The sequence below is a fragment of the Ascaphus truei genome, unplaced genomic scaffold (genome assembly GCF_040206685.1).
Source record: "Ascaphus truei isolate aAscTru1 unplaced genomic scaffold, aAscTru1.hap1 HAP1_SCAFFOLD_1485, whole genome shotgun sequence".
Classification (NCBI taxonomy): Eukaryota; Metazoa; Chordata; class Amphibia; order Anura; family Ascaphidae; genus Ascaphus; species Ascaphus truei.
The window spans coordinates 30,120-55,031 of record NW_027454372.1 but is presented as its reverse complement, the minus strand read 5'-3'; the positions used below and the strand labels follow the sequence as shown (position 1 = coordinate 55,031).

The window sequence follows — 24,912 nt, the reverse complement described above, 5'->3', positions numbered from 1 at the left end:
GATATGTTCAAAAAATGGTTGGACATCTTTTTAGAAAGGAAAGGTATACAGGGATACACCAAATAAGTAAACATGGGAAGGATGTTGATCCAGGGATTAATCCGATTGCCAATATTTGAAGTCAATGGAAGAAGGAATTAATTTTTCCCCTTATGAGATTTCATTGGATGATATGTCACTGGGGTGTGTGTTTGCCTTCCTCTGGATCAATATACTGTAAGTACGGATATAGGATATGTATCTGTTGTCTAAATTTAGCACAGGTTGAATTTGATGGATGGATGCTCTGCGGGTGTTTGGGGCGGGGGGGGACGACGGGCCAATGGGATGCCAAGAGAGAGGGGCTCGCAGAGTAATGCACTGCAGAGCCTCTCGGGTTGAGGGAAGTGTTGGCCGGAGCAATGGTCTGTGGCTCTCCTGACGGGCGATGTTTGCATTTCCCCAGTGGTGCCCCCTCGTCGAAGCGCCACCTCCTGGCGCCCCCTCCGCACCCAACCCCGGGCGGGGTATACTGCAGCCAGTGCCATAAACACGTCAACCGGCTGGAGGACCTGTCCACCCGCCTCCAATACTTGGAGATGGATAGGTACCACTTGGCGTGGCCCTGTGCCACACTGCATGTCCTTCACCCGCTGGGGGGCAGGGAGAGGCGTTCCCCGTGTCACCCGCTTATACATGAGCACACTGACACCATGTTCTCTCTCAGGTGGACTTGCAATGCATTCTGGTCATTATAGCCCGGATCGCTCTCTTTAAATTCTGTATGTGCAATGCATTCTGGGACCTGTAGTACTTGCTAATCTCTACACGTCTCGAATTTGCAATGCTTTCTGGGCCCCGTAGTTCCGATCTCGACGCGTCTCGCATTTGCAATGCATTCTGGGCCCCGTAGTCCCGGTGTCGACGCGTCTCGCATTTGCAATGCATTCTGGGCCCTGATCTCCACATAACGGAAGTCTGACGTTCCACGGTCTAGCTCCTCAGATACAGAAAAGGGGTCTGGGCTGCGCCTCTCTCTGTCCCAGGTTGCATGTGGGGTCCCATTTCATGCTCCATACATCCCCGTGTGTCACAGCCATTTCCTGCACGTACTGTTACAACTCGGGCCGTAGTAACCCTACGTTCCCCTGGGGTGGGGGTCCGTTATAAGGGTCCGTGCAGGTTTGGCGGAGAGATATGGGGGTTAGGGGGAGACTTGCACTGCCGCTGCCTGCCTGGTATATCTGTGCTGTGTATTAAGTCTCTAATGTACAGCAGATACAGACACCTCCCGCGTCTCGCTGCGGTCCTGAGCCCTATATCTTCTGTCTGAGTGTCTCCTCTTCATAAGACAGGACGCTCCAGCAGTGTCTGCTTTGCACATTGGGTGACCTGGGAGTGCATGCTGGGAGTGGGTCACCTCTTCATTGCCAAGGCACCGCTGGCCCTTCTGGTAGAAAAAGGGTTAAAGGGTTGTGATCTCTCTCTCTCACCCCCCTCCTCCCTCCCCCCTCCTCTTTCTTCCCCCTCCCCTCTCTCTCTCCCCTTCTCTCTCTCTCCCCTCCCCCTTCTCGCTCCCCTCTCCCCCTCCCTTTTTCTCTCTCCATACCCCCACCTCTCCCTTATTCTCTCCCCCCTCTTCCTTATTCTCTCTCCCCCCTCTTTCTTATTCTCTCTCCCTCCTCCCGCTTCTCTCTCCCCCTCCCCTTCTCTCTCCCCCCCTCCCCATTCTCTCTCCCCCTTTTCCTTATTCTCTCTCCCCCTCTTCCTTATTCTCTCTCCCCCTCTTCCTTATTCTCTCTCCCCCTCCCCTCTTTCCCCCTCTCCCTTATTCTCTCTCCTTACCCCCACCTCTCCCTTATTCTCTCTCCCCCCTCTTCCTTATTCTCTCTCCCTCCTCCCCCTTCTCTCTCCCCCCCTCTCCCTTACTCTCTCTCTCCTTACCCCTCCCTCGCTCTTTCATTCACATTTTGTCTTTCTGTCCCCTGCAGCCCTGACAAGAGGACTTCCACCAGAAAGGAGGCGCGGTGAGTCCACAGAGCGATGCTCTGCACATCGTTAGAAGGGCAAGGAAGTAAGAGCGATGCTCTGCGGAACATTAGTCGGGCAAGGGATTAAGAGCGATGCTCTGCCCATTGTTAGACGGGCACATAATTAATAGAGGGATGGTCTGCAGATTGCTGGAAGGGCAAAGGACTAATAGAGGGATGTTCTGCAGATAGGTGAAAGAGATTGATAGAGCGATGCTCTGCACATCATAAGAAGGGCAAGGGATTGATAGAACGCGGCTCTGCAGATCGCTAGAAGGGCAAAGGATTCATAGAGCGATGCTCTGCAAGCTTCTTGTTTGGAAGGGGTTAATGGCGGAATGCTCTGCAGATGCTCTAACCGTCTCTGCCGGTCTGCAGGAGGTTGCACCACAGCAGCTTGCTGGGGGAAGAGTCCGTGGAGCCGCACCCCCCAGATATGGCTTGTGACGACACAGACCTCACTGATAAGGTACCCTGAAGCTATTTTGGGAGAGGTTATTGGGAGTATGGTGGGAGCTGGCTGTATGGAGCAGGCAGAGGAGCAGTTGCTGACCCCAACGCATTTCTCTTGTCTGACCATGTACGCAGCATTCACTTTTCCCTTTGTAGGCCCTATCCCTAAGAGTTTACAATCTTATGTTGGCGTCTGGGGCACAGGGTGATAACGTGACTTGCCCAATGTCACCAGGAGAGGCGGACACTGGGGTCCACCCACCTCAACAAGACTTTACCAGCAAGCCCCCCACCCATATCACCCTTTTGGGACAAGGTCACCAGGAGTAAGCTGGGGTGGGTGATGCTATGTGCAGTGTGATGTCATGTGCAGGGTGATGTCACAGTACATGCTGCTAGTTCAGCCCCTGGGGCTTCAGTCTGCAGAGAGAGAGGCAGAGGACAGGCAGCAAAAGTCAGGAGCCGAGCAGAAGACCTTCTAACACACGGGCTTCCTGCACCAACAACAACACCCTCTTCTTTGCTCTGTGATCAGCACCCCCGCCCTCTCTCTCTAACACCTCCACGCTTACCTGGCAGGTGCTGTACCTGGAGCAGCGGGTGACTGAGCTGGAAAGAGACGCCTCCACCACCGGGGAGCAACAGAACCGTCTCAGACAGGAAAACCTGCAGCTCTTGCATAGGTGAGAGCGTAGACCTCTAAGGCTGGACAGCTTGACCTGGATCTTCCACGGCTGGGGAAGCTTGGCTTTGGCACTCTCGGTTGGTCAGTTTATACTGGGATCCTCTGTGGCTGGGCAGCTTAGCCTGGCATCTTTAAAGCTGGACAGCTTGGCCCGGCTCCTCTAGGGCTGGTCAGCATTGCTTTGGCACTCTAGGGCTGGCCAGATCTTCCTGGATCCTCTAGGGCTGGACATTTTGCCCCGGTGACCTTTAGGACACATTAGTTACAAGGTCACGCTCTTCCATGACTGCACGGTCCAGGTACACCAAGGCCCCGTACCTCTAGGACTTTAGGACTAGACCTCTGGGAGGAAGGGTATATAACCGTTCAGGTTGGGAGCGGGCACCCAGCGAGGGATTATGCATAATGATGGGCAGGCCCCGCCCTGACGCTGAAGGGGCTAAGACCGAAGTGGCTTTGCGTGTTGGGTGACCACTGACTGTTGACGCGTATACCCCGTCGGCAGGGTGCACGCGCTGGAAGAGCAGCTGAAAGATCAGGAGCTGCAGTCGGACGAGGTACAGAGCGAGGAGACACGGAAACATCGAGACGAACTGCGCAAGATGGACCGGGACAGCGGGTACCGCCTGAGCAGTCTGCAGGCGAGGTAACCCCACCCGTAGGCTGGATGGGTGCTTGGTACTGGCACCTCTAGGGCTGGATGGTTGGGGCTGACACCTCTTGGAAAGGACAGTTGGGAGTGGCACCTCTAGGGCTGGACGGGTGGGACTGGCACCTCTGGGGCTGGACGGGTGGGACTGGCACCTCTAGGGCTGGACGGGTGGGACTGGCACCTCTAGGGCTGGAAGGTTGGGAGTGGCACCTCTAGGGCTGGGAGGTTGGGAGTGGCAACTCTAGGGCTGGGAGTGGCACCTCTAGGGCTGGAAGGTTGAGAGTGGCACCTCTAGGGCTGGACGGGTGGGACTGGCACCTCTGGGGCTGGACGGGTGTGACTGGCAGCTCTAGGGCTGGACGGGTGGGACTGGCACCTCTAGGGCTGGTAGGTTGGGAGTGGCACCTCTAGGGCTGGGGGGTTGGGAGTGGCACCTCTAGGGCTGGGAGGTTGGGAGTGGCACCTCTAGGGCTGGAAGGTTGGGAGCGGCACCTCTAGGGCTGGAAGGTTGGGAGTGGCACCTCTAGGGCTGGACGGTTGGGAGCGGCACCTCTAGGGCTGGAAAGTTGGGACTGGCGCCTCTAAATGGTTGGCACGTGCACCGAGAGGGCTGGTCACTTGGGCTGGGTACCTGTAGGCCTGGTCACATGGGCCTTGCACGTCTTTTAAGGCTGGTCATTGGGGCCGGGGCACTTTTAGGGGGGCTGCATAGCTGAGTCAGGCCACTTTCACATTATCTACGTGCAGCCACCTCTGTGGCCGATCCCGTCACTCTCCTTACACCCTCCGCCCTCCCTGTATCTCAGGGTGGAAGAACTGGTGAAAGAGAACACAGAACTGCGGGCGCAGCTGCCGAACATGAAGGCATTAACCCAGAGACTGGAGGCGGTGAGCTAAAATCATGCAGTGACATATATAACATGCCATGCTAGCCCCTTTGGCAGCGACGGGGTTAATCCCAGTGTAATTTAAGGTGTCACGAATCATAGTGTTAAATTAGCCTGTTTGGGGTGATATTGCCATGAAAAGGCGTTTGTAACATGAGACTATCTGCCTTTCTCTCATCTGTCTCCTTCCGGTCACCCCGTGTCTTTCTGCCTTAATCATTTTCGCTTCTCTCTGTGTATCTGTATTCCTGTCTCTCAATTTCTTTTATCCTCCTTCACATAGCCCTGTGGTGTAACACGCACAGATAGGATGGATACAATGGATGGGTGGGCGGATAGATGGGCGAGTGGATGTGCGGGTGGGTGGGGGAACAAATGGATGTGCAAATGGGTGGGTGGGTGGATGGTGGATAGGATGGATATGCGGATAGACCAGTGGATAGATAGGCGGATAGGATGATTGATAGGCCAGTGGATGGATAGATGGGTGGATAGGATTTGTGTATAGGTCGGTGGATGGATAGATGGGCAGATAGGATTGGTGGATAGATCAGTGGATGGATGGGCAGATAGGATTGGTGGAGGGCTAGATGGGCGGATAGGATTGGTGGATAGATCAGTGGATGGATATTCAGATAGGATTGGTGGATGGCTAGATGGGCGGATAGGATTGGTGGATAGGCGAATAGGATTGGTGGATGATAGAGCGGTTAGATCGGTGGATAGGTCAGTGGATGGATAGATGGGCTGATAGGATCGGTGGATAGATCAAGTGGATGCATAGATGGGCGGATAGTTCAGTGGATGGATAGGTGGATGGATAGATGGGTGGATAGGATTGGTGGATAGATCAGTGGATGGGCAGATAGGATTGGTAGATGATAGAAAGGCGGATTGGATCGGTGGATGGATAGATGGGCGGATAGGTCAGTGGATGGATAGATGGGCGGGTTGGATCGGTGGATAGGTCAGTGGATGGATAGATGGGCGGATAGGTCAGTGGATGGATAGATGGGCGGGTTGGATCGGTGGATAGATCAGTGGATAGATAGATGGGCGGATAGGATGGATAGATGGGCGGATAGGTCAGTGGATGGATAGATGGGCGGATAGGATGGATAGATGGGCGGATAGGATGGATAGATGGGCGGATAGGTCAGTGGATGGATAGATGGGAGGATAGGTCAGTGGATGGATATAGATGGGCGGATAGGTCAGTGGATGGATAGATGGGCGGATAGGATGGATAGATGGGCGGATAGGTCAGTGGATGGATAGATGGGCGGATAGGTCAGTGGATGGTAGATGGGCGGATAGGTCAGTGGATGGATATAGATGGGCGGATAGGTCAGTGGATGGATAGATGGGCGGATAGGATGGATAGATGGGCGGGCGTCACGAGCATCACTTTGCGCACTCACGGCTCTGTCTTGGTTGGCTGTGGCAGGAGAAGGAAAAGCTGCAGAATCAGGTAGAGGATTTGCAGCATCAGCTGAGTGAAAATCATGACCTGAACCAGAAGCTGGGAGGGCGTCTGAACCAGGAGAAACACAAGCAACGAATGGAGAAGGAGCACTCCCAGGAGGTGAGCCTGACCCGCCCCTTCCTGTCTCTTACCCCGCCACTTCCTGTCTAACCCTACCCCTTCCTGGTTCTCTGACCCTACGCCTTCCTGGCTCTCTGACCCTACCCCTTCCTGGCTCTCTGACCCTGCCCCTTCCTGGCTCTCTGACCCTGCCCCTTCCTGTCTCTCTGACCCAGCCCCTGCCTGTCTCTCTGACCCCGCGCCTGCCTGTCTCTACCTTCCTGTCTCACTGAACCCACCCCTTCCTGTCTGACCCCACCCCTTCCTGTCAGACCCTACCCGCTCTCTGCCCCTGCCCCTTCCGATCTGACCCTACCCCTTCCTGACTCTCTGACCCTGCCCCTTCCTGTCTCACTGACCCCGCCCCTTCCTGTCTCACAGACCCCGCCCATCTCTCTTAACCCGCCCCTGCCTGTCTCTCTGACCCTGCCCCTGCCTGTCTCTCTGACCCTGCCCCTGCCTGTCTCCCTGAACCCGCCCCTGCCTGTCGCTCTGACCCCGCCCCTGCCTGCAGCTCTGACCCTGCCCCTCCCTTCCCGTTGCTCTGACCCCACCCATGCCTGTCGCTCTGCCCCTGCCCCTCCCTGTCTGTTGCTCTGACCCTGCCCCTGCCTGTCACTCTGACCCCGCCCCTGCCTGTCACTCTGACCCCGCCCCTGCCTGTCGCTCTGACCCCGCCCCTGCCTGTCGCTCTGACCCCGCCCCTGCCTGTCGCTCTGACCCTGCCCCTCCCTTCCCGTTGCTCTGACCCCACCCATGCCTGTCGCTCTGCCCCTGCCCCTCCCTGTCTGTTGCTCTGACCCCGCCCCTGCCTGTCACTCTGACCCCGCCCCTGCCTGTCACTCTGACCCCGCCCCTGCCTGTCGCTCTGACCCCGCCCCTGCCTGTCGCTCTGACCCCGCCCCTGCCTGTCGCTCTGACCCCGCCCCTGCCTGTCGCTCTGACCCCGCCCCGGCCTGTCGCTCTGACCCCGCCCCTTCCTGTCGCTCTGCCCCTCCCTGCCTGTCGCTCTGACCCCGCCCCTGCCTGTCGCTCTGACCCCGCCCCTGCCTGTCGCTCTGACCCCGCCCCTCCCTTCTCGTTGCTCTGACCCCGCCCCTGCCTGTCGCTCTGACCCCGCCCCTGCCTGTCGCTCTGACCCCGCCCCTGCCTGTCACTCTGACCCCGCCCCTGCCTGTCTCTCTGACCCCCCCCTGCCTGTCTCTCTGACCCCGCCCCTGCCTGTCGCTCTGACCCCGCCCCTGCCTGTCGCTCTGACCCCGCCCCTGCCTGTCGCTCTGACCCCGCCCCTGCCTGTCGCTCTGACCCCGCCCCTGACTGTCGCTCTGACCCCGCCCCTGCCTGTCGCTCTGACCCTGCCCTGCCTGTCGCTCTGACCCCCCGCCCCTGCCTGTCGCTCTGACCCCGCCCCTGCCTGTCGCTCTGACCCCGCCCCTGCCTGTCGCTCTGACCCCACCCCGTCGCTCTGCCCTTCCCTGCCTATCTGACCCCGCCCCTGCCTGTCGCTCTGACCTCGCCCCTGCCTGTCGCTCTGACCTCGCCCCTGCCTGTCGCTCTGACCCTGCCCCTGCCTGTCGCTCTGACCCCGCCCCTTCCAGTCTCTCTGACCCCGCCCCTCCCTGCCTGTCGCTCTGCCCCTCCCTGCCTGTCTGACCCCGCCCCTTCCTGGCTCTCTGATCCCGCCCCTGTCTGTCTGACCCTGCCCCTTCCTGGCTCTCTGACCCCACCCCTGCCTGTCACTCTGCCCCTCCCTGCCTGTCTGACCCCGCCCCTGCCTGTCGCTTTGACCCGGCCTGTCTTTCTGACCCCGCCCCTGCCTGTCGCACTGCCCCTCTCTGCCTGTCGCACTGCCCCTCCCTGCCTGTCGCACTGCCCCTCCCTGCCTGTCGCACTGCCCCTCCCTGCCTGTCGCACTGCCCCTCCCTGCCTGTCTTTCTGACCCCGCCCCTGCCTGTCGCCCTGCCCCTGCCTGTCGCTCTGACCCTGCCCTGCCTGTCGCTCTGACCCCCCGCCCCTGCCTGTCGCTCTGACCCCGCCCCTTGCCTGTCGCTCTGACCCCACCCCGTCGCTCTGCCCTTCCTGCCTATCTGACCCCGCCCCTGCCTGTCGCTCTGACCTCGCCCCTGCCTGTCGCTCTGACCTCGCCCCTGCCTGTCGCTCTGACCCTGCCCCTGCCTGTCGCTCTGACCCCGCCCCTTCCAGTCTCTCTGACCCCGCCCCTGCCTGTCGCTCTGCCCCTCCCTGCCTGTCTGACCCCGCCCCTTCCTGGCTCTCTGATCCCGCCCCTGCCTGTCTGACCCTGCCCCTTCCTGGCTCTCTGACCCCACCCCTGCCTGTCACTCTGCCCCTCCCTGCCTGTCTGACCCCGCCCCTGCCTGTCGCTTTGACCCGGCCTGTCTTTCTGACCCCGCCCCTGCCTGTCGCACTGCCCCTCTCTGCCTGTCGCACTGCCCCTCCCTGCCTGTCGCACTGCCCCTCCCTGCCTGTCGCACTGCCCCTCCCTGCCTGTCGCACTGCCCCTCCCTGCTTGTCGCACTGCCCCTCCCTGCCTGTCGCTCTGACCCTGCCCCTCCCTGCCTGTCGCTCTGACCCTGCCCCTCTCTGCCTGTTGCTCTGACCCCGCCCCTGCCTGTCTGACCCCGCCCTTGCCTGACTGACCCCGCCCCTGCCTGTCTGACCCCGCCCCTGCCTGTCGCTCTGACCCTGCCCCTGCCTGCCTGTCTCTCTGACCCTGCCCCTCCCTGCCTGTCGCTCTGACCCTGCCCCTCCCTGCCTGTTGCTCTGACCCCGCCCCTGTCTGCCTGACCCCGCCCCTGCCTGTCTGACCCCGCCCCTCCCTGCCTTGTTGCTCTGACCCCGCCCCTGTCTGTCTGACCCTGCCTGTCTGACCCCGCCCCTGCCTGACCCCGCCCCTGCCTGCCAGTCTCTCTGACCCTCCCTGCCTGTCGCTCTGACCCTGCCCCTCCCTGCCTGTTGCTCTGACCCCGCCCCTGTCTGCCTGACCCCGCCCCTGCCTGTCTGACCCGCCCCTCCCTGCCTTGTTGCTCTGACCCCGCCCCTGCCTGTCTGACCCCGCCCCTGCCTGTCTGACCCCACCCCTGCCTGTCTGACCCCGCCCCTCCCTGCCTGTCGCTCTGACCCTGCCCCTCTCTGCCTGTTGCTCTGACCCCGCCCCTGCCTGTCTGACCCCGCCCTTGCCTGACTGACCCCGCCCCTGCCTGTCTGACCCCGCCCCTGCCTGTCGCTCTGACCCTGCCCCTGCCTGCCTGTCTCTCTGACCCTGCCCCTCCCTGCCTGTCGCTCTGACCCTGCCCCTCCCTGCCTGTTGCTCTGACCCCGCCCCTGTCTGCCTGACCCCGCCCCTGCCTGTCTGACCCCGCCCCTCCCTGCCTTGTTGCTCTGACCCCGCCCCTGTCTGTCTGACCCTGCCTGTCTGACCCCGCCCCTGCCTGACCCCGCCCCTGCCTGCCAGTCTCTCTGACCCTCCCTGCCTGTCGCTCTGACCCTGCCCCTCCCTGCCTGTTGCTCTGACCCCGCCCCTGTCTGCCTGACCCCGCCCCTGCCTGTCTGACCCGCCCCTCCCTGCCTTGTTGCTCTGACCCCGCCCCTGCCTGTCTGACCCCGCCCCTGCCTGTCTGACCCCGCCCCTGCCTGTCTGACCCCGCCCCTCCCTGCCTTGTTGCTCTGACCCCGCCCCTGCCTGTCTGACCCCGCCCCTGCCTGTCTGACCCCGCCCCTGCCTGTCTGACCCCGCCCCTCCCTGCCTTGTTGCTCTGACCCCGCCCCTGCCTGTCTGACCCCGCCCCTGCCTGTCTGACCCCGCCCCTCCCTGCCTTGTTGCTCTGACCCCGCCCCTGCCTGCCAGTCTCTCTGACCCTCCCTGCCTGTCGCTCTGACCCTGCCCCTCCCTGCCTGTTGCTCTGACCCCGCCCCTGTCTGCCTGACCCCGCCCCTGCCTGTCTGACCCGCCCCTCCCTGCCTTGTTGCTCTGACCCCGCCCCTGCCTGTCTGACCCCGCCCCTCCCTGCCTTGTTGCTCTGACCCCGCCCCTGCCTGTCTGACCCCGCCCCTGCCTGTCTGACCCCGCCCCTGCCTGTCTGACCCCGCCCCTCCCTGCCTTGTTGCTCTGACCCCGCCCCTGCCTGTCTGACCCCGCCCCTGCCTGTCTGACCCCGCCCCTCCCTTGTCGCTCTGACCCCGCCCCTGCCTGTCTGACCCCGCCCCTGCCTGTCTGACCCCGCCCCTGCCTGCCTGTCTCTCTGACCCTGTCTCGCCTGTTTTCTCTGTGACCACACCCCTTTAACATGTGCTCTTTGTCTCCGACCATCATGCAGCCCCTTCCTCCAAACCCCGCCTTTGTCTTCCAGGCTCCGCCCCTGCCTCTTCTGACGCTGCCTCCACCCCCTCTGGCCCCGCCTCCCTCCCCTGACTCCGCCCTCTAGCCTCCCCTGGCTTGACCCTTCTCTTTCTGGTTCTCTGTAGACAGAAGATACGTCCAAGTCCCCGGGTTGCCCGCCCCCTGCCGCACTCGCCCGCATTATCTCTGAGCTCAAGATATCACTTGACACCCCCCATCACAGCACCTTCTCTCCCCGTTAACACCCAGTGGCATTAAATGGCATCAGATCAATGACCAGAGTTCTGTGTCTGTGTGTGCCGACCTCTAGGACAGGGCGGCTCAGGAGATGGGCACTGGGGCCAGGTACCCCTAGGATTGCACGGCTTTAGGGCATTGTGCCTCTAGGACTGCTAAGCTCCAGGGGATAGGCAACTGTGTCCTTGTACCTCTAGGGCTGCACAGCATGAGGATAGATATGTAGGACTGTGCGGCCCAGGGTCGGCACCTCCAGGACAACATGGCGCATGGGCTGGGCGCTGGGGTGATACCTCTAGGACTGCACAGCAGCAGCAGAAGAAGAATGATAAGAGGGCCTTGTACCTCTAGGGCAGTGTGTCTAAGGGGGTGAATATATGGATGCGCGGGCTGGTACCTCTAGGACAGAACGTATAAGGAGTGGGGATGCAGAGCCTGGCACATTTTGGGCACGGTGTGTAAGGAGTGAGGATGCAGAGCCTGGCACATTTTGGGCAGGGTGTGTAAGGAGTGGGGATGCAGAGCCTGGCACATGTTGGGCAGGGTGTGTAAGGAGTGGGGATGCAGAGCCTGGCACATTTTGGGCAGGGTGTGTAAGGAGTGGGGATGCAGAGCCTGGCACATTTTGGGCAGGGTGTGTAAGGAGTGGGGATGCAGAGCCTGGCACATTTTGGGCAGGGTGTGTAAGGAGTGGGGGTGCAGAGCCTGGCACATGTTGGGCAGGGTGTGTAAGGAGTGGGGATGCAGAGCCTGGCACATTTTGGGCAGGGTGTGTAAGGAGTGAGGATGCAGAGCCTGGCACATTTTGGGCAGGGTGTGTAAGGAGTGGGGATACAGAGCCTGGCACATTTTGGGCAAGGTGTGTAAGGAGTGGGGATGCAGAGCCTGGCACATTTTGGGTAGGGTGTGTAAGGAGTGAGGATGCAGAGCCTGGCACATTTTGGGCAGGGTGTGTAAGGAGTGGGGATGCAGAGCCTGGCACATTTTGGGCAGGGTGTGTAAGGAGTGGGGATACAGAGCCTGGCACATTTTGGGCAGGGTGTGTAAGGAGTGGGGATACAGAGCCTGGCACATGTTGGGCAGGGTGTGTAAGGAGTGGGGATGCAGAGCCTGGCACATTTTGGGCAGGGTGTGTAAGGAGTGGGGATGCAGAGCCTGGCACATTTTGGGCAGGGTGTGTAAGGAGTGGGGATGCAGAGCCTGGCACATTTTGGGCAGGGTGTGTAAGGAGTGGGGATGCAGAGCCTGGCACATTTTGGGCAGGGTGTGTAAGGAGTGGGGATGCAGAGCCTGGCACATTTTGGGCAGGGTGTGTAAGGAGTGGGGATGCAGAGCCTGGCACATTTTGGGCAGGGTGTGTAAGGAGTGGGGATGCAGAGCCTGGCACATTTTGGGCAGGGTGTGTAAGGAGTGGGGATGCAGAGCCTGGCACATTTTGGGCAGGGTGTGTAAGGAGTGGGGATGCAGAGCCTGGCACATGTTGGGCAGGGTGTGTAAGGAGTGGGGATGCAGAGCCTGGCACATTTTGGGCAGGGTGTGTAAGGAGTGGGGATGCAGAGCCTGGCACATTTTGGGCAGGGTGTGTAAGGAGTGGGGATGCAGAGCCTGGCACATTTTGGGCAGGGTGTGTAAGGAGTGGGGATGCAGAGCCTGGCACATTTTGGGCAGGGTGTGTAAGGAGTGGGGATGCAGAGCCTGGCACATTTTGGGCAGGGTGTGTAAGGAGTGGGGATACAGAGCCTGGCACATTTTGGGCAGGGTGTGTAAGGAGTGGGGATGCAGAGCCTGGCACATTTTGGGCAGGGTGTGTAAGGAGTGAGGATGCAGAGCCTGGCACATTTTGGGCAGGGTGTGTAAGGAGTGGGGATGCAGAGCCTGGCACATTTTGGGCAGGGTGTGTAAGGAGTGGGGATACAGAGCCTGGCACATTTTGGGCAGGGTGTGTAAGGAGTGGGGATGCAGAGCCTGGCACATTTTGGGCAGGGTGTGTAAGGAGTGGGGATGCAGAGCCTGGCACGTTTTGGGCAGGGTGTGTAAGGAGTGGGGATGCAGAGCCTGGCACATTTTGGGCAGGGTGTGTAAGGAGTGGGGATGCAGAGCCTGGCACGTTTTGGGCAGGGTGTGTAAGGAGTGGGGATGCAGAGCCTGGCACGTTTTGGGCAGGGTGTGTAAGGAGTGGGGATGCAGAGCCTGGCACATTTTGGGCAGGGTGTGTAAGGAGTGGGGATGCAGAGCCTGGCACATTTTGGGCAGGGTGTGTAAGGAGTGGGGATGCAGAGCCTGGCACATTTTGGGCAGGGTGTGTAAAGAGTGGGGATACAGAGCCTGGCACATTTTGGGCAGGGTGTGTAAGGAGTGGGGATGCAGAGCCTGGCACATTTTGGGCAGGGTGTGTAAGGAGTGAGGATACAGAGCCTGGCACATTTTGGGCAGGGTGTGTAAGGAGTGGGGGTGCAGAGCCTGGCACATTTTGGGCACGGTGTGTAAGGAGTGAGGATGCAGAGCCTGGCACATTTTGGGCAGGGTGTGTAAGGAGTGGGGATGCAGAGCCTGGCACATTTTGGGCAGGGTGTGTAAGGAGTGGGGATACAGAGCCTGGCACATTTTGGGCAGGGTGTGTAAGGAGTGGGGATGCAGAGCCTGGCACATTTTGGGCAGGGAGTGTAAGGAGTGGGGATGCAGAGCCTGGCACATTTTGGGCAGGGTGTGTAAGGAGTGGGGATGCAGAGCCTGGCACATTTTGGGCAGGGTGTGTAAGGAGTGGGGATGCAGAGCCTGGCACATTTTGGGCAGGGTGTGTAAGGAGTGGGGATACAGAGCCTGGCACATTTTGGGCAGGGTGTGTAAGGAGTGGGGATGCAGAGCCTGGCACATGTTGGGCAGGGTGTGTAAGGAGTGAGGATACAGAGCCTGGCACATTTTGGCCAGGATGTGTAAGGAGTGGGGATGCAGAGCCTGGCACATTTTGGGCAGGGTGTGTAAGGAGTGGGGATGCAGAACCTGGCACATTTTGGGCAGGGTGTGTAAGGAGTGGGGATGCAGAGCCTGGCACATTTTGGGCAGGGTGTGTAAGGAGTGGGGGTGCAGAGCCTGGCACATTTTGGGCAGGGTGTGTAAGGAGTGGGGATGCAGAGCCTGGCACATTTTGGGCAGGGTGTGTAAGGAGTGGGGATGCAGAGCCTGGCACATTTTGGGCAGGGAGTGTAAGGAGTGGGGATACAGAGCCTGGCACATTTTGGGCAGGGTGTGTAAGGAGTGAGGATACAGAGCCTGGCACATTTTGGGCAGGGTGTGTAAGGAGTGGGGATGCAGAGCCTGGCAATCTAGGGCAGGGTGTATAAGGGGAGTGAGTACAGAGATACAGAGCCTGGCACCTCTAGGGCTGTGTTGTATAACGCACAAGATCACACTTGTGTTACAGCATCACAAAGGGTTATATGTCACACTCTCTGGACACAATCCTGTTGGCTACATTAACGTTGTGCAAAGGGGAGGCCCGGACAGGGACAGAGGTTGCAGGGTCAGTGGCAAGGACAGAGGTCACAAAGTCAGTGGCAGGGACAGAGGTCACACAGTCAGTGGCAGGGACAGAGGTCACACAGTCAGTGGCAGGGACAGAGGTCACACAGTCAGTAGCAGGGTCAGAGGTCACACAGTCAGTGGCAGGGACAGAGATCACATAATAGCAGGGACAGAGGTCGCAGGGTCAGTGGCAGGGACAAAGGTCACACAGTCAGTGGCAGGGACAGAGGTCACACAGTCAGTGGCAGGGACAGAGGTCACACAGTCAGTGGCAGGGACAGAGGTCACACAGTCAGTAGCAGGGTCAGAGGTCACACAGTCAGTGGCAGGGACAGAGGTCACACAGTCAGTGGCAGGGACAGAGGTCACACAGTCAGTGGCAGGGACAGAGGTCACCCAGTCAGTGGCAGGGACAGAGGTCACACAGTCAGTAGCAGGGTCAGAGGTCACACAGTCAGTGGCAGAGCAAATATCAGACTCGGAAACAGAAAGTGAGTTTCCACCTCAGGCCACGCAGAGTCAGCGGACATCGGACATGGGGGAGCACAGACTGTGCCTGAGGTCCCACGGAAACGCAGCAGCACAAAACTCCGCTGCCACGCTGCTGGGGTGGTCTCTCACACCCCCTCACCCCTCCCCCAGGTTATCGAGGAGCTCCGCCGTGAGCTGGAGCAGATGCAGCTGCTGCGGTTGGAGATGGAGCATCGGTTGGGGAGAGGGAACAGCGCCGCCCTACAGGAATACCACAGCCGCGCGCGGGAGGCCGAACTGGAGCACGAAGTGCGGCGACTCAAACAGGTAAGGACGGGAGAAGGTGCGATCCCACATACCCAGCCAGAAAACAACCCCGCAAAGAAATGAAGTCTAGCTGACTTCTCCCAACAAACCTAAACATGTCACGGCCATTAGTACACTTTGCTCTTTTTAGGGACTGAGCCCTTAACCATGTCACTGCCATTAGTACACTTTGCCCCTAGGAGGGACTGAGCCCTTAACCATGTCACTGCCATTAGTACACTTTGCTCCTAGGAGGGACTGACCCCTTAAACATGTCACTGCCATTAGTACACTTTGCCCCTAAGAGGGACTGACCCCTTAACCATGTCACTGCCATTAGTACACTTTGCCCCTAGGAGGAACGGACCCCTTAACCGTGTCACTGCCATTAGTACACTTTGCTCCTAGGAGGAACGGACCCCTTAACCGTGTCACTGCCATTAGCACACTTTGCCCCTAGGAGGAACGGACCCCTTAACCGTGTCACTGCCATTAGTACACTTTGCTCCTAGGTGGGACTGACCCCTTAACCATGTCACTGCCATTAGTACACTTTGCCCCTAGGAGGGACTGATCCCTTAACCATGTCACTGCCATTAGTACACTTTGCCCCTAAGAGGGACTGACCCCTTAACCATGTCACTGCCATTAGTACACTTTGCCCCTAGGAGGAGCGGACCCCTTAACCGTGTCACTGCCATTAGTGCACTTTGCTCCTAGGTGGGACTGACCCCTTAACCATGTCACTGCCATTAGTACACTTTGCCCCTAGGAGGGACTGATCCCTTAACCATGTCACTGCCATTAGTACACTTTGCCCCTAGGAGGGACTGATCCCTTAACCATGTCACTGCCATTAGTACACTTTGCCCCTAGGTGGGACTGACCCCATAAACATGTCACTGCCATTAGTACACTTTGCCCCTAGGTGGGACTGACCCCATAAACATGTCACTGCCATTAGTACACTTTGCCCCTAGGAGGGACTGACCCCATAAGCATGTCACTGCCATTAGTACACTTTGCTCCTCGGGGGGACTGACCCCATAAACATGTCACTGCCATTAGTACACTTTGCCCCTAGGTGGGACTGACCCCATAAACATGTCACTGCCATTAGTACACTTTGCCCCTAGGTGGGACTGACCCCATAAACATGTCACTGCCATTAGTACACTGTGGTCCTAGCAGCTTAAATTGTAAGATTATTGGGGAACCTAACATATGTATTCTGTATGTTATTATCCTCCCACATTGTACTGCGTTACGGAATATGATGGCACCAAACAAATAATAACAGGAGGTCTGATTCCATCTACTCCTGAAAACTGAGCCCCAAACTAATGACTGCTGCGCCCCTCTAACTAATTGGACATCAACGAGCCTTATCTGAGAAGCTCAGGATAGGACAGTTTCGCTGATCAGGCTATTTGAAGTCTGCATGGGAAACAGCTCTGTGCTGCCTGCTGGGGTGGAACAAGGTTTCCAGGTGAACAATCTGCCGCAGACTTTGGACGCCGCGTCCTGTTTCTCTGCAGGAGAACCGGAGCCTGAAGGAGCAGAACGAGGAACTGAACGGACATATTATCAACCTCAGCATCCAGGGAGCCAAAAACCTCTTCTCGACAACGTTCTCCGACTCGCTGGCAGCCGAGATCAGCAGCGTGTCCAGGGATGAGGTAGGGCGATGAATGGCGGCTTCTCTCGAGATAAGGCAAAGGAGATGTCCACGGTGTTTCTAGAGATGACCAGAATGGGCGTCGACTGTGTCACTCGGGCAGAGATCAGAAACGGCTACTCTAGAGCTCAGGCTATAGGGAGGTCAACATAGTCTCTAGTGCCGAGGTTAGGAGATCGGTGGGGTATCTAGTGCAGAGGTTAGGAGGAGACAGGCGGGGTATCTAGTGCCGAGGTTAGAAGGAGATCGGCGGGGTATCTAGTGCCGAGGTTAGGAGGAGACCGGCGGGGTATCTAGTGCCGAGGTTAGAAGGAGATCGGCGGGGTATCTAGTGCAGAGGTTAGGAGGAGATCGGCGGGGTATCTAGTGCCGAGGTTAGGAGGAGATCGGCGGGGTATCTAGTGCCGAGGTTAGGAGGAGATCGGCGGGGTATCTAGTGCCGAGGTTAGGAGGAGATCGGCGGGGTATCTAGTGCCGAGGTTAGGAGGAGATCGGCGGGGTATCTAGTGCCGAGGTTAGGAGGAGATCGGCGGGGTATCTAGTGCCGAGGTTAGAAGGAGATCGGCGGGGTATCTAGTGCCGAGGTTAGAAGGAGATCGGCGGGGTGTCTAGTGCCGAGGTTAGGAGGAGATCGGCGGGGTATCTAGTGCCGAGGTTAGGAGGAGATCGGCGGGGTATCTAGTGCCGAGGTTAGAAGGAGATCGGCGGGGTATCTAGTGCCGAGGTTAGAAGGAGATCGGCGGGGTATCTAGTGCCGAGGTTAGGAGGAGATCGGCGGGGTATCTAGTGCCGAGGTTAGAAGGAGATCGGCGGGGTATCTAGTGCCGAGGTTAGAAGGAGATCGGCGGGGTATCTAGTGCCGAGGTTAGAAGGAGATCGGCGGGGTATCTAGTGCCGAGGTTAGGAGGAGGTCGGCGGGGTATCTAGTGCCGAGGTTAGAGGGAGATCGGCGGGGTATCTAGTGCCGAGGTTAGGAGGAGATCGGCGGGGTATCTAGTGCCGAGGTTAGGAGGAGATCGGCGGGGTATCTAGTGCCGAGGTTAGAAGGAGATCGGCGGGGTATCTAGGGCCGAGGTTAGAAGGAGATCGGCGGGGTATCTAGTGCCGAGGTTAGGAGGAGATCGGCGGGGTATCTAGTGCCGAGGTTAGGAGGAGATCGGCGGGGTATCTAGTGCTGAGGTTAGGAGGATATCGGCGGGGTATCTAGTGCCGAGGTTAGAAGGAGATCGGTGGGGTATCTAGTGCCGAGGTTAGGAGGAGATCGGCGGGGTATCTAGTGCCGAGGTTAGGAGGAGATCGGCGGGGTATCTAGTGCCGAGGTTAGGAGGATATCGGCGGGGTATCTAGTGCCGAGGTTAGGAGGAGATCGGCGGGGTATCTAGTGCCGAGGTTAGAGGGAGATCGGCGGGGTATCTAGTGCCGAGGTTAGAGGGAGATCGGCGGGGTATCTAGTGCCGAGGTTAGAAGGAGATCGGCGGGGTATCTAGTGCCGAGGTTAGAGGGAGATCGGCGGGGTATCTAGTGCCGAGGTTAGAGGGAGATCGGCGGGGTATCTAGTGCCGAGGTTAGGAGATCGGCGGGGTATCTAGTGCCGAGGTTAGGAGGAGATCGGCGGGGTATCTAGTCCCAAGGTTAGAAGGAGAACGGCGGGGTATCTAGTGCCGAGGTTAGGAGATCGGCGGGGTATCTAGTGCCGAGGTTAGAAGGAGATCGGCGGGGTATCTAGTGCCGAGGTTAGAAGGAGATCGGCGGGGTATCTAGTGCCGAGGTTAGAGGGAGATCGGCGGGGTATCTAGTGCCGAGGTTAGGAGGAGATCGGCGGGGTATCTAGTGCCGAGGTTAGGAGGAGATCGGCGGGGTATCTAGTGCCGAGGTTAGAAGGAGATCGGCGGGGTATCTAGGGCCGAGGTTAGAAGGAGATCGGCGGGGTATCTAGTGCCGAGGTTAGGAGGAGATCGGCGGGGTATCTAGTGCCGAGGTTAGGAGGAGATCGGCGGGGTATCTAGTGCCGAGGTTTGGAGATCGGCGGGGTATCTAGTGCCGAGGTTAGGAGATCGGCGGGGTATCTAGTGCCGAGGTTAGGAGGAGATCGGCGGGGTATCTAGTGCCGAGGTTAGGAGGAGATCGGCGGGGTATCTAGTGCCGAGGTTAGGAGATCGGCGGGGTATCTAGTGCCGAGGTTAGGAGATCGGCGGGGTATCTAGTGCCGAGGTTAGGAGGAGATCGGCGGGGTATCTAGTGCCGAGGTTAGAAGGAGATCGGCGGGGTATCTAGAGCCGAGGTTAGGAGGAGATCGGCGGGGTATCTAGTGCCGAGGTTAGGAGATCGGCGGGGTATCTAGTGCCGAGGTTAGGAGGAGATCGGCGGGGTATCTAGAGCCGAGGTTAGGAGGAGATCGGCGGGGTATCTAGTGCCGAGGTTAGAAGGAGATCGGCGGGGTATCTAGTGCCGAGGTTAGAAGGAGATCGGCGGGGTATCTAGTGCCGAGGTTAGGAGGAGATCGGCGGGGTATCTAGTGCCGAGGTTAGGAGGAGATCGGCGGGGTATCTAGTGCCGAGGTTAGGAGGAGATCGGCGGGGTGTCTAGTGCCGAGGTTAGAAGGAGATCGGCGGGGTATCTAGTGCCGAGGTTAGGAGGAGATCGGCGGGGTATCTAGTGCCGAGGTTAGAAGGAGATCGGCGGGGTATCTAGAGCCGAGGTTAGAAGGAGATCGGCGGGGTATCTAGTGCCGAGGTTAGAAGGAGATCGGCGGGGTATCTAGTGCCGAGGTTAGAAGGAGATCGGCGGGGTATCTAGAGCCGAGGTTAGGAGGAGATCGGCGGGGTATCTAGAGCCGAGGTTAGGAGGAGATCGGCGGGGTATCTAGTGCCGAGGTTAGAAGGAGATCGGCGGGGTATCTAGTGCCGAGGTTAGGAGGAGATCGGCGGGGTATCTAGTGCCGAGGTTAGAAGGAGATCGGCGGGGTATCTAGAGCCGAGGTTAGGAGGAGATCGGCGGGGTATCTAGTGCCGAGGTTAGGAGGAGATCGGCGGGGTATCTAGTGCCGAGGTTAGGAGGAGATCGGCGGGGGTATCTAGTGCCGAGGTTAGGAGGAGATCGGCGGGGTATCTAGGGCCGAGGTTAGGAGGAGATCGGCGGGGTATCTAGTGCCGAGGTTAGAAGGAGATCGGCGGGGTATCTAGTGCCGAGGTTAGGAGGAGATCGGCGGGGTATCTAGTGCCGAGGTTAGGAGGAGATCGGCGGGGTATCTAGTGCCGAGGTTAGGAGGAGATCGGCGGGGTATCTAGTGCCGAGGTTAGGAGGAGATCGGCGGGGTATCTAGTGCCGAGGTTAGGAGATCGGCAGGGTATCTAGTGCCGAGGTTAGGAGATCGGCAGGGTATCTAGTGCCGAGGTTAGGAGATCGGCGGGGTATCTAGTGCCGAGGTTAGGAGGAGATCGGCGGGGTATCTAGTGCCGAGGTTAGAAGGAGATCGGCGGGGTATCTAGTGCCGAGGTTAGGAGGAGATCGGCGGGGTATCTAGTGCCGAGGTTAGAAGGAGATCGGCGGGGTATCTAGTGCCGAGGTTAGGAGGAGATCGGCGGGGTATCTAGTGCCGAGGTTAGAAGGAGATCGGCGGGGTATCTAGTGCTGAGGTTAGGAGGAGATCGGCGGGGTATCTAGTGCCGAGGTTAGGAGGAGATCGGCGGGGTATCTAGTGCCGAGGTTAGGAGGAGATCGGCGGGGTATCTAGTGCCGAGGTTAGGAGGAGATCGGCGGGGTATCTAGTGCTGAGGTTAGGAGATCGGCGGGGTATCTAGTGCTGAGGTTAGGAGATCGGCGGGGTATCTAGTGCCGAGGTTAGGAGGAGATCGGCGGGGTATCTAGTGCCGAGGTTAGGAGGAGATCGGCGGGGTATCTAGTGCCGAGGTTAGGAGGAGATCGGCGGGGTATCTAGTCCCGAGGTTAGAAGGAGATCGGCGGGGTATCTAGTGCCAAGGTTAGAAGGAGATCGGCGGGGTATCTAGTGCCGAGGTTAGAGGGAGATCGGCGGGGTATCTAGTGCCGAGGTTAGAAGGAGATCGGCGGGGTATCTAGTGCCGAGGTTAGAAGGAGATCGGCGGGGTATCTAGTGCCGAGGTTAGGAGGAGATCGGCGGGGTATCTAGTGCCGAGGTTAGGAGGAGATCGGCGGGGTATCTAGTGCCGAGGTTAGGAGATCGGCGGGGTATCTAGTGCCGAGGTTAGAAGGAGATCGGCGGGGTATCTAGTGCCGAGGTTAGGAGGAGATCGGCGGGGTATCTAGTGCCGAGGTTAGAAGGAGATCGGCGGGGTATCTAGTGCCGAGGTTAGGAGAAGATCGGCGGGGTATCTAGTGCCGAGGTTAGGAGATCGGCGGGGTATCTAGTGCCGAGGTTAGGAGGAGATCGGCGGGGTATCTAGTGCCGAGGTTAGAAGGAGATCGGCGGGGTATCTAGTGCCGAGGTTAGGAGGAGATCGGCGGGGTATCTAGTGCCGAGGTTAGGAGGAGATCGGCGGGGTATCTAGTGCCGAGGTTAGGAGGAGATCGGCGGGGTATCTAGTGCCGAGGTTAGAAGGAGATCGGCGGGGTATCTAGTGCTGAGGTTAGGAGGAGATCGGCGGGGTATCTAGTGCCGAGGTTAGGAGGAGATCGGCGGGGTATCTAGTGCCGAGGTTAGGAGGAGATCGGCGGGGTATCTAGTGCCGAGGTTAGGAGGAGATCGGCGGGGTATCTAGTGCCGAGGTTAGGAGGAGATCGGCGGGGTATCTAGTGCCGAGGTTAGGAGGAGATCGGCGGGGTATCTAGTGCCGAGGTTAGAAGGAGATCGGCGGGGTATCTAGTGCCGAGGTTAGAAGGAGATCGGCGGGGTATCTAGTGCCGAGGTTAGGAGGAGATCGGCGGGGTATCTAGTGCCGAGGTTAGAAGGAGATCGGCGGGGTATCTAGTGCCGAGGTTAGGAGGAGATCGGCGGGGTATCTAGTGCCGAGGTTAGGAGGAGATCGGCGGGGTATCTAGTGCTGAGTTCATGGGGAGATCTGCAGGGTCTCTAGAGCGGAGGTATGAGGAGATGGGCAGGGTCTCTAGACCCGAGTTAGGGGCAGAGTGGAACACGTATGTGAGTAAGGCGTGCTAGGTGTATGTGTGGGCTGTGAGTGGGGTCTTTCTCTGGGGTCTCCTCAGTATGTCTTCATAGAGAGGGGTCTGTCTCATTCTCGGTAGCAGGGGACTCATGTCCCTCACTTTTTCAATCTCCTCCTGGTCTCTGTGTCTCCCCTCCGCCTGGTCTCTGTCTCTCCCCTCCGCCTGGTCTCTGTCTCTCCCCTCCGCCTGGTCTCTGTCTCTCCCCTCCGCCTGGTCTCTGTCTCCCCCCTCCGCCTGGTCTTTCTCTCTCCCCTCCGCCTGGCCTCTGTCTCTCCCCTCCGCCTGGTCTCTGTCTCTCCCCTCCGCCTGGTCTCTGTCTCTCCCCTCCGCCTGGTCTGTGTCTCTCCTCTCCGCCTGGTCTCTGTGTCTCCCCTCCGCCTGGTCTCTGTGTCTCCCCTCCGCCTGGTCTCTGTCTCCCCCCTCCGCCTGGTCTCTGTCTCCCCTCCGCCTGGTCTCTGTCTCTCCCCTCCGCCTGGTCTCTGTCTCCCCTCCGCCTGGTCTCTGTCTCTCCCCTCCGCCTGGTCTCTGTCTCTCCCCTCCGCCTGGTCTCTGTCTCCCCCCTCCGCCTGGTCTCTGTCTCTCCCCTCCGCCTGATCTCTGTCTCTCCCCTCCTCCTGGTCTGTGTCTCTCCTCTCCGCCTGGTCTCTGTCTCCCCTCCGCCTGGTCTCTGTCTCTCCCCTCCGCCTGGTCTCTGTCTCTCCCCTCCGCCTGGTCTCTGTCTCTCCCCTCCGCCTGGTCTCTGTCTCTCCCCTCCGCCTGGTCTGTGTCTCTCCCCTCCGCCTGGTCTCTGTCTCCCCTCCGCCTGGTCTCTGTCTCCCCTCCGCCTGGTCTCTGTCTCCCCTCCGCCTGGTCTCTGTCTCCCCTCCGCCTGGTCTCTGTCTCTCCCCTCCGCCTGGTCTCTGTCTCTCCCCTCCGCCTGGTCTCTGTCTCTCCCCTCTGCCTGGTCTGTGTCTCTCCCCTCCACCTGGTCTGTGTCTCTCCCCTCCGCCTGGTCTCTGTCTCCCCCCTCCGCTTGGATGTTGGGACATGCTCTCCGCCTGGTCTCTCCCCCCTCCGCCTGGTCTGTGTCTCTCCCCTCCGCCTGGTCTCTGTCTCCCCTCCGCCTGGTCTCTGTCTCCCCTCCGCCTGGTCTCTGTCTCCCCCCTCCGTCTGGTCTCTGTCTCCCCCCTCCGCCTGGTCTCTGTCTCCCCCCTCCGCCTGGTCTCTGTCTCCCCCCTCCGCCTGGTCTCTGTCTCCCCCCTCCGCCTGGATGTTGGGACATGCTCTCCGCCTGGTCTGTCTCTCTCCCCTCCGCCTGGTCTCTGTCTCCCCCCTCCGTCTGGTCTCTGTCTCCCCCCTCCGCCTGGATGTTGGGACATGCTCTCCGCCTGGTCTGTCTCTCTCCCCTCCGCCTGGTCTCTGTCTCCCCTCTCCGCCTGGTCTCTGTCTCCCCCCTCCGCCTGGTCTCTGTCTCCCCCCTCCGCCTGGTCTCTGTCTCCCCCCTCCGCCTGGTGTCTGTCTCCCCCCTTCGCCTGGTCTCTGTCTCCCCCCTCCGCCTGGTCTCTGTCTCCCCCCTCCGCCTGGTCTGTCTCTCTCCCCTCCGCCTGGTCTGTGTCTCTCCCCTCCGCCTGGATGTTGGGACATGCTCTCCGCCCCTCTCTCTCCAGCTCATGGAGGCCATACAGAAGCAGGAGGAGATCAACCTTCGGCTGCAGGATTACATCGACCGCATCATCGTGGCAATTATGGAGACCAACCCAGCCATCCTGGAAGTAAAGTAAGAGCAGGGAGCACAGGGAGTCACAGGGAGTCACAGGGAGTCACAGAGCGGGGAGCACAGGGAGTCACAGAGCGGGGAGCACAGGGAGTCACAGGGAGTCACAGAGCGGGGAGCACAGGGAGTCACAGAGCGGGGAGCACAGGGAGTCACAGAGCGGGGAGCACAGGGAGTCACAGAGCGGGGAGCACAGGGAGTCACAGAGCGGGGAGCACAGGGAGTCACAGAGCGGGGAGCACAGGGAGTCACAGAGCAGGGAGCACAGGGAGTCACAGAGCGGGGAGCACAGGGAGTCACAGAGCGGGGAGCACAGGGAGTCACAGAGCGGGGAGCACAGGGAGTCACACAGAGCGGGGAGCACAGGGAGTCACAGAGCGGGGAGCACAGGGAGTCACAGAGCGGGGAGCACAGGGAGTCACAGAGCGGGGAGCACAGGGAGTCCCAGAGCGGGGAGCACAGGGAGTCACAGAGCGGGGAGCACAGGGAGTCACAGAGCGGGGAGCACAGGGAGTCACAGAGCGGGGAGCACAGGGAGTCACACAGAGCAGGGAGCACAGGGAGTCACACAGAGCGGGGAGCACAGGGAGTCACACAGAGCGGGGAGCACAGGGAGTCACAGAGCGGGGAGCACAGGGAGTTACACAGAGCGGGGAGCACAGGGAGACACAGAGCGGGGAGCACAGGGAGTCGCAGAGCGGGGAGCACAGGGAGTCGCAGAGCGGGGAGCACAGGGAGTCGCAGAGCGGGCAGCACAGGGAGTCGCAGAGCGGGGAGCACAGGGAGTCGCAGAGCGGGGAGCACAGGGAGTCGCAGAGCGGGGAGCACAGGGAGTCGCAGAGCGGGGAGCACAGGGAGTCGCAGAGCGGGGAGCACAGGGAGTCGCAGAGCGGGGAGCACAGGGAGTCGCAGAGCGGGGAGCACAGGGAGTCGCAGAGCGGGGAGCACAGGGAGTCGCAGAGCGGGGAGCACAGGGAGTCGCAGAGCGGGGAGCACAGGGAGTCGCAGAGCGGGGAGCACAGGGAGTCGCAGAGCGGGGAGCACAGGGAGTCGCAGAGCGGGGAGCACAGGGAGTCGCAGAGCGGGGGGACAGGGAGTCACACACAGCAGCGAGCACAGGGGGTCACACACACTGAGCAGGGGGCACAGGGAGTCACACACAGAGCAGGGAGCAC

At 59.8% G+C, this 24,912-nt stretch overlaps 1 protein-coding gene across 3 annotated transcripts in view; it reads left to right on the top strand.

The window, feature by feature from the left end:
* Window positions 1-24,912, top strand: part of LOC142476198 (rab11 family-interacting protein 3-like) — a 49,232-nt gene that overhangs the window by 19,579 nt on the left and 4,741 nt on the right. The window contains exons 4-13 of one of the 3 annotated variants that reach the window (XM_075581690.1): window positions 446-586; window positions 1,971-2,006; window positions 2,388-2,478; window positions 3,042-3,145; window positions 3,653-3,793; window positions 4,606-4,687; window positions 6,134-6,271; window positions 15,030-15,185; window positions 16,703-16,843; window positions 23,631-23,740. In XM_075581690.1, coding sequence (XP_075437805.1) covers window positions 446-586; window positions 1,971-2,006; window positions 2,388-2,478; window positions 3,042-3,145; window positions 3,653-3,793; window positions 4,606-4,687; window positions 6,134-6,271; window positions 15,030-15,185; window positions 16,703-16,843; window positions 23,631-23,740 — 1,140 coding nt within the window. Of the gene's footprint in view, window positions 1-445; window positions 587-1,970; window positions 2,007-2,387; window positions 2,479-3,041; window positions 3,146-3,652; window positions 3,794-4,605; window positions 4,688-6,133; window positions 6,272-10,753; window positions 10,902-15,029; window positions 15,186-16,702; window positions 16,844-23,630; window positions 23,741-24,912 lie in introns of those variants that run through there. The other 2 variants (XM_075581691.1, XM_075581692.1) reach the window with 2 other exon arrangements.